Consider the following 12,872-nt stretch of genomic DNA (forward strand, 5'->3'; position numbering starts at 1 on the left):
TTACAATAACAGCACATTACGTTACTAAGGACTGGCAGGTCTTGTCACATGTGTTGCAAACAAGAGCCATTTATGAGTCTCACACAGGTGCTCATCTGGCAGAGTTACTGTCTCATGTTGTGGAAGAATGGCAGCTGTCTGATAAATCTGTAGTGCTTGTGACCGACAACGCGGCGAACATGATAGTTGCAGCTCAAGTTGGTAAATTTCCTCATGTTAAATGTTTTGCCCATACACTCAATCTTGCATGTCAGCGGGCACTGAAAGGGGCCACGCTCTCCAGGCTTCTCGCCAGAGTGCGACGAATATCCACATTCTTCCATCGCAGCACTAGAGCAAGCCACTGTCTAAAAGAGAAACAGAAATGTCTGGGCCTGAAGAATCATAAGCTAATAACTGATGTGCCAACAAGGTGGAACAGCGCATATGACATGGTCGAGAGGTTCTTAGAACAACAACCTGCAGTTTGTGCCACCTTGCTGTCTCCAGAAGTCAGAAAAGGAGAGTCTGATCTCTGCACTCTCAATGAAACAGATGTGTTAAATGCAGAGGACGCTGTGAGTGCATTAAAGCCAATGAAGGATGCAACCTTGCTGATGTCAGAAGAGCGCAACCCAACAGTGTCTCTCATTGCCCCTCTAAATGCACAACTGCTCCAGAGCATGACAGACACCATGGGAGACACAGCCATGACCCATGAGATCAAGAATGCAATCAAAACAGATCTCCTGAAGAGGTACAGCAGTGAGGCAGAGAAGAAGATCCTTCATACAGCCTCTGCTCTGGATCCTCGCTTTAAAGGACTGCCTTTTATTCTCACAGAGGAGGAGAGATCGGAGATATACAAAGGAGTGACTGAGGAGGCTGCATCTTTGGAGGTAATTAGAATTTCATCATGTTTCCTGCCAGACAGCTAGAAGCTCAGCTACATTGTGTTGTGTAATAACATGCCCTGATTCACTGATGCGGTGTGGGAAGTGGAACTGTATGGTATGGATTACCGTGCAGTTTCCCACACCTCATCAATGAATCACACTCTTAGTCAGTTCAGCTCTTCTTATACTATTATCTTTTGTTCAAACACACAGATTACATCTAATAGAAGGACAAATGTGGATGAAGTGCCTAGGGAAAAAGCAACTTTGGAAGAAGAAACAGAAACAACACCCATTGAGGACAGCCATTCTCCTCCCAAAAAAAAGGCCACAACATCGCTGCTCATGACTTTGCTGGGGCAGTCTTTCACTGATGGTGCAATAGAACCTAAGACCCCCTATGCCAAGGCAGAAGACGAAATGGAAAAATATTGTAAAGCCCCACCTCTGCCTCTCACTGAGGACCCTTTAAAATGGTGGCGTGAGCATGAGGTCATATTCCCCCTCCTCTCTCAGCTGTCAAAGCAATACTTGTGTATCCCAGGTACAAGTGTATCTGCAGAGCGGGTTTTCTCTACTGCAGGAGATGTTATAACAGCGAAAAGAAGCAGTCTTAAACCTGAGCATGTGGATCATCTAGTGTTCTTACAGAAAAACCTACATGTTCCCAAATGCTAAGCACTGAAATAATTACTAATTCATGTTTTTAAATGAATTAGTAATTACTAATTCAGTCTGCCGCCAGTCACCAGTCAGTCACATCACCAGTCTTGTTTTATAGCTTTATAGCACTGATGGTTTGTTTTTGAAGATTGTCCTGTCCAATGTGTCCATTTCCAATCCATAATCCGTTCCGTTGCTTCACACTAAAAGTGTCTAGGCATAGGCAAGTACTACGGGTTCATTTAACCCTCAACCAAATAAATAATATTAAAGTGTATTTTCTTCTAGACAACTGACTGACACCAAGCCAGCCACAGTGCAGCATTATAGGAAGGAAAATCATTGAGAGAAATAACTTGTACATTTGAAGCTTAACCTCGAGTAAATCTTATCTTATTGGATCACAAACACCAATTGTGGATTCTTGTGTAATATACTATATTTGTAAGTTTGTGAATGTGACCCCCATAGGATTTCCTCAAGGTTAAGCTTCAGTTTACAATTTATTCTCTCAAGGATTTTCCTTCCTCTAATGGTGGCTTGTTGGCTAGCTTGGCTTCAGTTACAGATGTAATCGACATGGTAGAGTGCTGCTCAGTGCACTGCAGTGCAGGTAAAGTTTTCTTTCTGTAACGTGACTGACTGACTGTCGTGACAACTCAAGAGCTTATAACGCAGCTCTAGCATTAACTCTACACACACACACACACACACACACACACACACACACACACATAGTGTGTGTGTGTGTTGAGTTGATGCTGAGGCGTATAAGCTTTCACGAGTCACGACACACACACACACACACTGTGTTGTGTTTAGTTGACTGGCAATGGCAGGGGCACACACAATCGCAGTGAACCTGGAACATTTTATATTTTTTACAGCTTTTCTGGCACTGGAGAGATGGAGAATGGCTTGTTTTCAAAAATGGTCCAAGTGAATTGATAATTTTTTAAGCTTAAGCTTATATTTGTATAACTCCCCTCTAGCAGCCATCAACTCACTTCACTTGAGTTGACTGGCAGTTGCAGGGGGAAACAAACATCACGGTGAACATGGAAGTTATGCAGCAGTGCACTATTGCCAGGTTCACCTTTGATATTTGCTACTAGTCAGGAAGTGCTCTGTTTTGTAGAGGACAGGTTATGGCACACACCTGGAAATTATTGCAACGCATGTCTGTCTGCTGGTCTGTTGTACTCTGTAGCAATAGCAAGTGTAGGGGGTTCCCTCAACCAAACAAATACTAAAGGTAAAAATGTATCTCTAGACAACTGAAGGCAAGCCAGGCAGCCACAGTACAGGAAAGGACATCCTTGAAAGATTAAATCAATCATACATTGAAGCGTAAAACCTTGATTAAATCTTTACTGGATCACAAATACACACAAACCTGACCTAACCTATATGCCTTGAGTTGTACCAGTGTGGCAATGCCAAACCTTTCTTCAGTTCTCATGATTCTGATGCAGACAATCGTGTTGTGTGTTTTTTTGTGATCCCATGAAGATTTACTCAAGGTTTAAGCTTTAGTTGATGATTTACTCTGTCAAGGGTTTTCCTTCCTTTAATGGTGGCTTTGGCTTGGCTTCAGTTGGGTTCAATCGTGGTAGAGACAGAGACTGTCTGCAGGACAGGTAACGTTTTCTGTAAAGTAAGTGACATAAAAGTGAAATAAGTGAATTGATAAGCTTAAAGCTTATATTTGTGTAACTCCCCTCTAGCAGCCAATCCATCAACTCACTTGAGTTGACTGGCAGTTGCAGAGGGAAACAAACATCACGGTGAACATGGAAGTTATGCAGCAGTGCACTATTGCCAGGTTCACCCTTGATGTTTGCTACTAGTCTGGAAGTGCTCTGTTTTGTAGAGGACAGGTTATGGCACACCTGGAATTTATTGCAATGCATATTCACATAACGGAATTTTTGTAAAATCTTACCTGTAAAATTCCTTTCTCTGAGTCCTCCGACAGTCGCCGCCATCTTCATATTCGTCACAATGGGGTATTAGACTTTGCTCCGAAGGAGTAGCTAGGCAACAGAATATGTCAATATAAAGGCTTTTAACATATCCCACCCCCAGGGGGTGGTCCCCTCAGTCAATACCCTCCTACTTCCTGTATTCCATACTTCAGTTTCAGTGGAATAGCAGTAGAGTATACAACCAAACCCCAGAAGAGGGGCCGGGGCGGCGACTGTCGGAGGACTCAGAGAAAGGAATTTTACAGGTAAGATTTTACAAAAATTCCGTTTTCTCTTACGTCCTCCGACAGTCGCCGCCATCTTCATATTCGTCACAATGGGGACGTCCCAAAGCAGTGCAAACATGAGGGGTGGGAAACGCAGCCGCGCCTAAAGGCAACGCAGTCTCCACATCAGAGAAAGGAACCTTACCAAAGGAAGGAAACCAGCTGGGCACAGAAGAAAAAACTTGCTCAAAGGAAGCAATGACCCAGGAAAAACAAATAACCTAGGGATAACAACATGTATCCCAAACAGCCAAGGAGCCCATACAAAGAGCTCTAAGGAACTGCCGCACTTAGAACCTTGCGGCCAAAGGAAGCATCTGCCGATGCCTGAACATCCACTCTGTAGAATTTTGTGAAAGTGTGCACGGTCGACCAAGTCGCCGCCTTACACACCTGGGCCACAGAAGCCCCATGCCGACAGGCCCAAGACGTACTCAGAGATCTCGTAGAGTGCGCCTTCACAGGCACAGGGGGAACTTTCCCCTTCAAAGCATAGGCCTGTTCAACAGTCTGTCTGATCCATTTGGCGATGGTAGAGGCCGACGCAGCCATGCCCTTCCGAGGTCCCTCAGGAAGGACAAACAAGGAATCCGACTTGCGGAAAGATTCAGTCAATTTCAGGTAAACCCTAATCGCCCGAACAACATCCAAGGAATGCAGCTCCACCTCCTTCGGATGTTTGGGCTTCGCGCAGAGCGAAGGCAGGACAATGTCCTCATTGATGTGAAACTCCGAAACTCTCTTCGGAAGAAAAGAAGGGTTAGGTCGCAAGACCACCTTATCCAGATGAATGACCAGATACGGAGACTTGCAGGACAAAGCTGCCAGCTCCGAAACCCTACGAGCCGAAGTGATCGCCACCAAAAAGGCGACTTTTTGGACAACATGGGCAACGAGATCTTCCTGATCCGTTCAAAGGGAGCATGTTGTAGCACGGACAGAACAAGATTCAAGTCCCAAGGGGGTAAAGGATCCCTCCTAGGAGGGACCAGATGTCGCACCCCTTGAACAAAGGTACTAACCAAAGAGTTAGACGCCACAGGACGTTGAAAGAGAACAGCCAGCGCAGATACCTGACCCTTGACCGTAGCCAGCGCCAGACGCTGGTCGACACCCGTCTGAAGGAAGGACAACACCCTAGACACAGAGTATGTGCGAGGTGAAAACCCCCTGGACTCACACCAGGCAAAATAGGCCTTCCAAACACGGTGATATACCTTCCCCGAGGAAGACTTCCTCGCGTTAATCAAAGTGTGAATGACCTCCGGAGAAAGACCCCTATCTTTCAGGACCTCAGTCTCAACAGCCAGGCCGTCAAAGCCAGCGACTGTAAAGCAGGATGGAATATCGGCCCTTGAGACAGGAGATCTTCTCGAAGAGGCAGACGCCAAGGAGCGTCGACCGCCAGGTTCACGAGGTCCGCGTACCAGGGCCGGCGAGGCCAGTCCGGTGCCACAAGAATCACTGTGTGTGGTTCTGAGTACAACCTGCGAAGGAACCTGGGCAGCAATTGAATCGGCGGGAACGCATACAGCAGCCGATACTGATGCCACGGGGCTACTAACGCGTCTGACGCGTCTGTCCGAGGATCGCGCGTTCTTGCCACGAACCTTTTCACCTTGTTGTTCAGACGAGACGCGAACAGGTCCACATCCGGGAGACCCCACTTCGCGCACAACATCTGGAAGACATCCGGGTGGAGAGACCATTCCCCCTGATCCAGGGTCTGGCGGCTCAAATAATCCGCCTGCCAGTTCTCCACCCCCGGAATGTGCACCGCCGATATCGCCGGGACATGAGTCTCGGCCCAAGAAAGAATGTCGGCCACTTCTTGAGCTGCTCGGGCACTCCTGGTGCCCCCTTGGTGATTGACATAAGCCACCGCCGTGGCATTGTCCGTCTGCACCCGAACCGGACAGCCGCGCAGCCTGTCCGTCCAACATTGAAGGCAGAGATTTATCGCACGCAACTCCAGAATGTTGATTGGAAAGGAGGATTCCTCCTCCGACCAAGTCCCCTGGGCGGACAGAACGCCCAGAACACCACCCCACCCCGACAGGCTGGCATCCGTGGTGATCACCGTCCATGAAAGAGGACGAAAAGACTTTCCCTCCGACACCGCCGGGGACTGGAGCCACCACAGAAGATCTCTTCTGGTGCGATGGCTCAACAAAATCTGGATATCCAGAGATTGCGGACGCCCGTCCCACCTGGACAGGATCTCCGCTTGGAGACTCCTCGTGTGGAAATGGGCGAAGGGAATCGCCTCGAAAGCCGAGACCATCAGTCCCAGACACCGCATGCACTTCCGCAGGGATGAGCACGGAACGTCCCTGAGGGACTGGACTTCTCCCTGAAGAATCTTGAGTTTGTCGTCCGGCAGGAAGACCTTCGCCTGGACCGAGTCCAGGATCATCCCCAAATAGGGAAGACGAACCGACGGACACAGCGTCGACTTTGGATAATTTATCGTCCAACCAAACTCCTGTAGAGTCTGCACCGTGACGGACAGATCCGTCTCCAGACCCTGGCTGGTCGCAGACCGAACCAGAATATCGTCCAGATACCCCAGGACAGAGATGCCCTTGGCCCTTAACAAGGCCAGCAGTGGTGCAAGCACCTTGGTGAAAACCAGCGGAGCCGAAGCGAGGCCAAAAGGTAACGCCACAAATTGGTAGTGATCATCCGCAATGGCGAATCGAAGGTACCTCTGGTGACCCTCGAAAATCGGGATGTGAAGGTACGCATCCTTCAAGTCGATGGAGGCCATGAATTCCCCCGGAACCAGGGCAGCCACCACCGACCGCAGAGATTCCATGCGGAACTTGCGAACCCGCACAAAGCGGTTCAGAGCCTTTAAGTCCAGAATTGGACGTACCTTGCCCTCCTTCCTGGGCACGGTGAACAGATTGGAATAGAACCCCCGAAATCTGTCCCGATGAGGCACCGGAACCACCACTCCCTGAGCCCTCAGGTCCCGCACCGCTAGGTGCAGATCCCGCAAACGCTCCGGAGACAGTTGAAGATTTGAGGGAAAAAATCTGCTCTCCGGCCGAGAAAGAAACTCGATCTTGTAACCAGATCGAACGATTTCCTGAACCCACTTGTCCCGAACACGGGTCAGCCATGGTTGTGGAAAACCGAGAAAGCGTCCCCCCACCCCAGAACCGGGTGAGGGCGCCCCTTCAGGCCGCACTGTTGTGGGCAGCGGATCCGGACTGGCCGGACTTCTGCTTACCTGTCCACGGCTTCTTTTGGGAGCCCTGACCTTTGAACGGCTTGCCCTTATAATGCGGCCGAAAGGCACGAAAGGACCCCTGAGAGGGCCGAAAAGAAGCATGCTTCTTACCAGGAGCCGCCTTAGCCTTTTGGGATTAGGGCAAGAGCGTACTCTTACCCCCTGTGATCCCCTTTAACAGAGTATCCAAGGACTCGCCAAAAAGGCGAGAACCGTCATAAGGTAGATTGGCTAAGGTCTTGAGCGAAGATTGGTCCACCGACCAATACTTTAACCAAACCAAACGGCGAGACAGCACCGCCACACCGTGTACCCGTGCGGCCAACGGGACCATATCCAAGTCCGCATCGCACAAATACATGACACCCTGATGGATTTGATCCACCATGTCCAATGTCGCCTGTGGGGCGGAATCAGCCACTAAAACGCGTCTAAGCACCTGCGTCCAACTCGCGACCGCCTGGGCCGCCATAAGGGAAGCAAACAGAGCTTTCAACATAGAACCCATAATAGAATAGGTATGACGGGCAAGAGACTCCAGCCTCTTGTCCGTGGCATCCCGGAACACCGGGGTATCCTCAGCAGGAATCGCAGTGGACTTATTCAAAACCGCGATCGCGTGATCCACCGGAGGTGGTACACACCAACGCTCGTCAGTAGCGGGCGTGAAAGGATAACGCAATTTGAACCTACTGGGTACAGCAAAAGGCTTGCGGATATTACGCCATTGTTCCTTAACAGCGTTTTGAAAATCATCCATGCAGGGAAAAACCTGCAATGTTTTGCGCCGTCTCTTTGTCCCATAAGCTGCCAAGGCAGCAGGTGGACACGGTTCATCCTGCAAGCGCAGCGTATGCTTAATAGAAGCAACCATTTCATCCATGAGTGCAAGCTCTTCAGACGAGCCAGGGGGAGAATCATCCACCCCTTCAACCTCAGCCTCCACCTTGGACCCCACAAGATCCAGGGAGGAACGGGACCCTGATAAGGAGACCCCGGCCATACCAGCCCCTGCACCATCACCCTCTGAACCAGAGGAAATTGAATCTCTGGACCTTTTTGTGGATTGAGCAGCCACCAGCATTTGCACCTGTGCTGCCAGATTAGCCACAATCGCAGCCAAATCTCCCCCTGGGGGGGAAACAGCAGTCCCCTGACTACCCATCAATGTGGTAGGAAATTTGCCCTCCTGAGAATCCATTGCCCAAAAATTATTGCTGGCCAAGAAGGGGTTAACTGCCCCTTTAACAAGCGCAGCGAGCGCAGCCCACCGCACACACACACAGCACAATTGAGACCCCCACAGGGAAGACACAGAACCCAGGCAATGGATAAAGGAAGATCAGAAAGGGTAAAAACCTGAAGGAGACCTCGCTGTAGCTGCCGCCTCGATCGTGCACATCAAGAAAGAGGAAGTGATGCAATCAGGGCGCTCTGTTAAAGCCTATGGAAGGCTACAAGAAAATGGCCGCCCGCAGTTAAAACATGCGGCTGGGCGAGTGCAGGCAAAATGGCGTCGTTTGGCGCCGAAACCACCGCTCCCCCACTACAGTGATGCATGTAACACCACCCATGCAAAAAAACATGGCGGATCGCCGCAGCGATCGCTGTAAAGTGCCCCAACATGGTCAAAAGCATGTCCCACAGCACACAGCCTTCACACATACACAGGCTGACACAGACAGTGCAGCACAGCCCCCCTCCTTATAGCCCACAGCATGCAGCCAGAGAGACAGGGACAAACAAATCCACAGTGTGAACACAGGCAGGGTAACACAGTCCCAGACTGACAGCCCTCCCAAAACAGACAGGTCCCCACATAAATACACTTACCTCCACGGATGGCGTGGGGAACCCGCACAGGCGAACAAACCGCTGCACACAAGGCAAGGAGAGTCGCATCCAGGACGCAGCATAATGGTGGGTTAAGAAACCGCACAGCGTCCAGTGAGGTAGCCACCTCACCAAGCATCCCTGCACCGAACAGGGATGGGTCGTTCACTGCGCCAGGAGCGATACCTGGCTGAACGCTCGATGGCAGGCTGGGAAGCCACCGACCCACAACCTGCGACCAGGGGGATCAGCCCGAGACCCAGCCCGCATGATCCTCTTCATCAGAAGAACTAACTAACGCTGAAAAAATAACAGCTGAATAAAGCAAGAGAAAAAAACTCAAAGAAAATCAAAGAGAAAATAAAAGCTGAGACAAAATGCCCCAGCATAGAGAGATCCAGCTACTCCTGACAAGCTAGACATTGAAACTGAAGTATGGATACAGGAAGTAGGAGGGTATTGACTGAGGGGACCACCCCCTGGGGGTGGGATATGTTAAAAGCCTTTATATTGACATATTCTGTTGCCTAGCTACTCCTTCGGAGCAAAGTCTAATACCCCATTATGACGAATATGAAGATGGCGGCGACCGTCGGAGGACGTAAGGGAAAAAAGGATTTATATATAATGTTTTGTGGGAATTTATGATGACCATTTTCACAAGAATATTAGCTTGGCTGGCTGGCTTCTTCTATCTTGGCTTGCCTTAAAGTACAACTATAGGCCAAACTTTATCCAAGTTTTGCCTTTAGTTGTACTTTAAATGGTGGTAGGCCTGGCTTATATTAATATTTTCTTTTATGAAGCAGTAAACTGCACTACTACAGTTTTTTACTAATTTTACTGTTACTTCTAGTAAAATACTAGTGTTGTTGTCTGTCTCTGCTATGCTGTTTGCATTTTCAGACCTTCCTATATGTTTGCAGTGCAAGTGCACTAAAGTATGCAGGGCTTGCAGGCCATGACAGGGTCCAGGAAAGTGTCCTTTGAAGCAAATGAAAATAAAAAGGATTCTTTTATTTGTGACTGCTTGATTGTTTGTTTTTTTTGATAAAGTTTTGAAAACCATTGGGCAGTGGGCTGGGCATGGGCATTGGGCAGTAATCGTGATGCATCGCGGAATCGAATCGTATCGAATCGCGACCCTAATAATCGTAATCGCATCGAATCGTGAGGTAAGTGAAGATGCACAGCCCTAGTGTTGAAGTTGTTTTTCTGTAAATTTATATTTCAGTTCTTTCTCCCAGCTAGTAATGTATTGTGGCCTATATTCTGCAGATGGTGTGACTATCAAGGCATAAATTTTTGAGAGTACGTGGGATATCCCCCCTGTCTGAACACACATATTCTCGAAGGTGGTGAGGGGCCTGTCAAATTCTTCAGGGGGGGTAGGGATTTTAAGAAATGTTTTAATTGAGATGCTCTCCAAGGGTCTAATCCATACCCCCCTTCTGCCAAAGTCAGGTTATTTGCCGTCACCCATGCACCTGTCACTAAGAAGTGAGAGGCCTGGAATATCCCAGCCTTTCTCAAATTACAAAACTGGCCATCTTGGTATCCCGGGGTGAATTGTGGATTCCCCAATATTGGTGATATTGGTGAATATTTTGTAGAGAGATCTGAGTTATGGAAAAGTTTTGCACAGATGCGAATCGTTATCCCAACTGTCGGATGTCGCATCATATCTGGAGGTAAATAACCCAGACACCATGGCGATCTATTCAATAGTATTTCACACTGCGTTTGTTCTGTTTGGCCATATTTTGGTCTCGGTATGTCGGCACCAGTCTATAAACCTGGCGAGATGTACTGCCTGATGATATCTGGATATGTCTGGGACCGCAAGTCCTCCATATTTCTTTGGTAATGATATTAATGTTTTTTGTAGTCTTGGTCTCTGTTGAAACCAGATAAATCTTGCAAATGCTGACTGTATCTGTCGGAAAAAGTCAGGTGGAATCGAAATGGGTAGGACCTGAAGTAGATACAGGAATCTCGGCAGTACGGTCATTTTCAGTATATTGCATCTTCCAAACCAGGAACTAAGTCCTGTATGCCATCCACGTAATTGATCATTAATTTTGCTCAGAAGCGGTGGGAAATTAAGCATATAAACTTTAGATGGTTCTGGGGGTAATAAAATCCCCAAATATTTTAGTGCTACCTTTGTCCATTTCAGGTTGAAATTTGTGTTTAGTTGTGCCGTAAGGGATGTAGGAATCCCTATTCCCATAGCCTCGGACTTGCCCAGATTAATCTTTAAATTGGATATTGCTCCGTACTGCCGAAACTCCTGTAATAGATTTGGGATGGAGACCAGGGGTTTTGTCAGTGTAAGAAGCATGTCGTCTGCATATGCCGAGACTTTTTGCTGTGTATTTGCTACTTTTATTCCGCTTATGTCTGGGTTGTTCCGGATGGTACTCAGAAAGGGCTCTAGAGAGAGTGTAAATAGTATGGGCGATAGTGGGCAGCCCTGTCTTGTTCCGTTTGTGATGTTAAACTCCTCTGACAATACCCCGTTTGCCTTAACCCGGGCTGTGGGAGTTGAATACAATTTTGATATCCAATCTCTCATCTTTTCTCCTACCCCCACATATTTTAGCACTTTGAACAAGAAGTTCCAGTTAACCCGGTCAAATACTTTTTCTGCATCTGTGTTTACAAAAGTGCATACCTGTTTAGAATCACGTGCTAAGTGTAAAAGATTTAAGGCTTTCACAGTATTGTCGCGTGCCTCTCTCGTGGGTACAAAACCCACCTGGTCCAGATGTATCAGAGGAGGTAGGTAGGTTTGTAGCCTAGTAGCAATAATCTTAGAGCATAATTTCAGGTCTACGTTAAGTAATGATATGGGTCTATAGCTAGCGCATGCTGTTGGGTCCTTTCCTTCTTTATGGATTACTGATATGTGTGCGCGTAATGTGTCTCTATGTAGGGGTGAGTTTAATCCAGATTTGTTGAATAAATCAACCATCTGTTGGCCAAGGATTGGGAGAAATGTCTTGTAATATTGAATTGGTAATCCGTCTGGTCCTGGTGCTTTCCCTGTTTTAGTGTTCTTAATTGCTGTCTGTAACTCCTCCATAGATATATCAACGGATAGCTCCTCTCTCACCTCCTCTGATACACTTGGCATGTCTGATTTGTTAAGGTATTCAACCAATTAATTTGGTTGTACTGACTGCGGGTTTAAATTGTATAGTGTCTGGTAATAGTTCCTGAATTCTCTAACTATGTCCTCTGGTTTTTCTATTTTCTGACCCGTCGGGGACACAAGTTTGGGAATGAATGTTTTCATCCTGTCGTTACGTAGGGTACGGGCTAATATTTTCCCACATTTGTCTCCTGACTCGTACATCACCTTTCGGCCTCTCTGTATTGCTATCTTCGCCTTATATTGGAGGAGGTCCACTATCTGTTTCCGGACTGTGGAGAGTTCCTCCCCAAGTTCCGCATTAGGAGCATGTTTATGCCGTGATTCTAAGTCATGTAAGGATTGAAGAAGTTGGGTCATCTGTTGTGTACGGAGTCTCTTTAGCCGTGTCCCGTGCTTGATGAGTATTCCCCTAATCACCGCCTTGTGAGCCTCCCATATCACCCCTAGATCTGTATCCCTCTCTGTATTGGTTTGAAAGTATAATGTTAGTTCCTTTTCTACCTCAGTTGTAATTGTGGTGTCCTGTAAAAGACTCTGATTCATGGTCCATGTCTGTGATCTCGTTAATGGTGTGTCTTGTAGCTTGTATGCAAGTGTCAAGGGTGCGTGATCTGACCATGTTAGGGGTCCGATTATTACTGACTGTATTGAATGTAGTTGTGAATGTGGGATAAAAAAATAATCTATCCGAGAGTATGATGCATGTGGTGGTGAGTAAAAAGTGTAGTCTTTTTCTCCGGAGTGTAGTAATCGCCATGCATCTATTAGTTGTGCCCTATGCACTTTTGTCGCCACCCTCTTCCTGACCCTAGGCGGCAGTGAGGATGTACCTGATGATGTATCCTCCGA

The 12,872-nt window shown here is 47.7% G+C and overlaps 1 protein-coding gene across 1 annotated transcript; it reads left to right on the plus strand.

Annotated features, from left to right (window-relative positions):
• Positions 1-575: 575 nt before the first annotated feature.
• Positions 576-1,553, plus strand: LOC309549689 (E3 SUMO-protein ligase ZBED1-like; the record flags this gene model as incomplete). The annotated part of the gene is made up of 2 exons (XM_082250132.1): positions 576-878; positions 1,089-1,553. 2 exons carry the CDS (start codon positions 576-578, stop codon positions 1,551-1,553), a joined length of 768 nt encoding a protein of 255 aa, XP_082106258.1.
• Between the last annotated feature and the right edge of the window lie 11,319 nt (positions 1,554-12,872).

Source organism: Pelophylax lessonae, assembly GCF_965119305.1.
Source record: "Pelophylax lessonae genome assembly, chromosome: 3".
Lineage (NCBI taxonomy): Eukaryota > Metazoa > Chordata > Amphibia > Anura > Ranidae > Pelophylax > Pelophylax lessonae.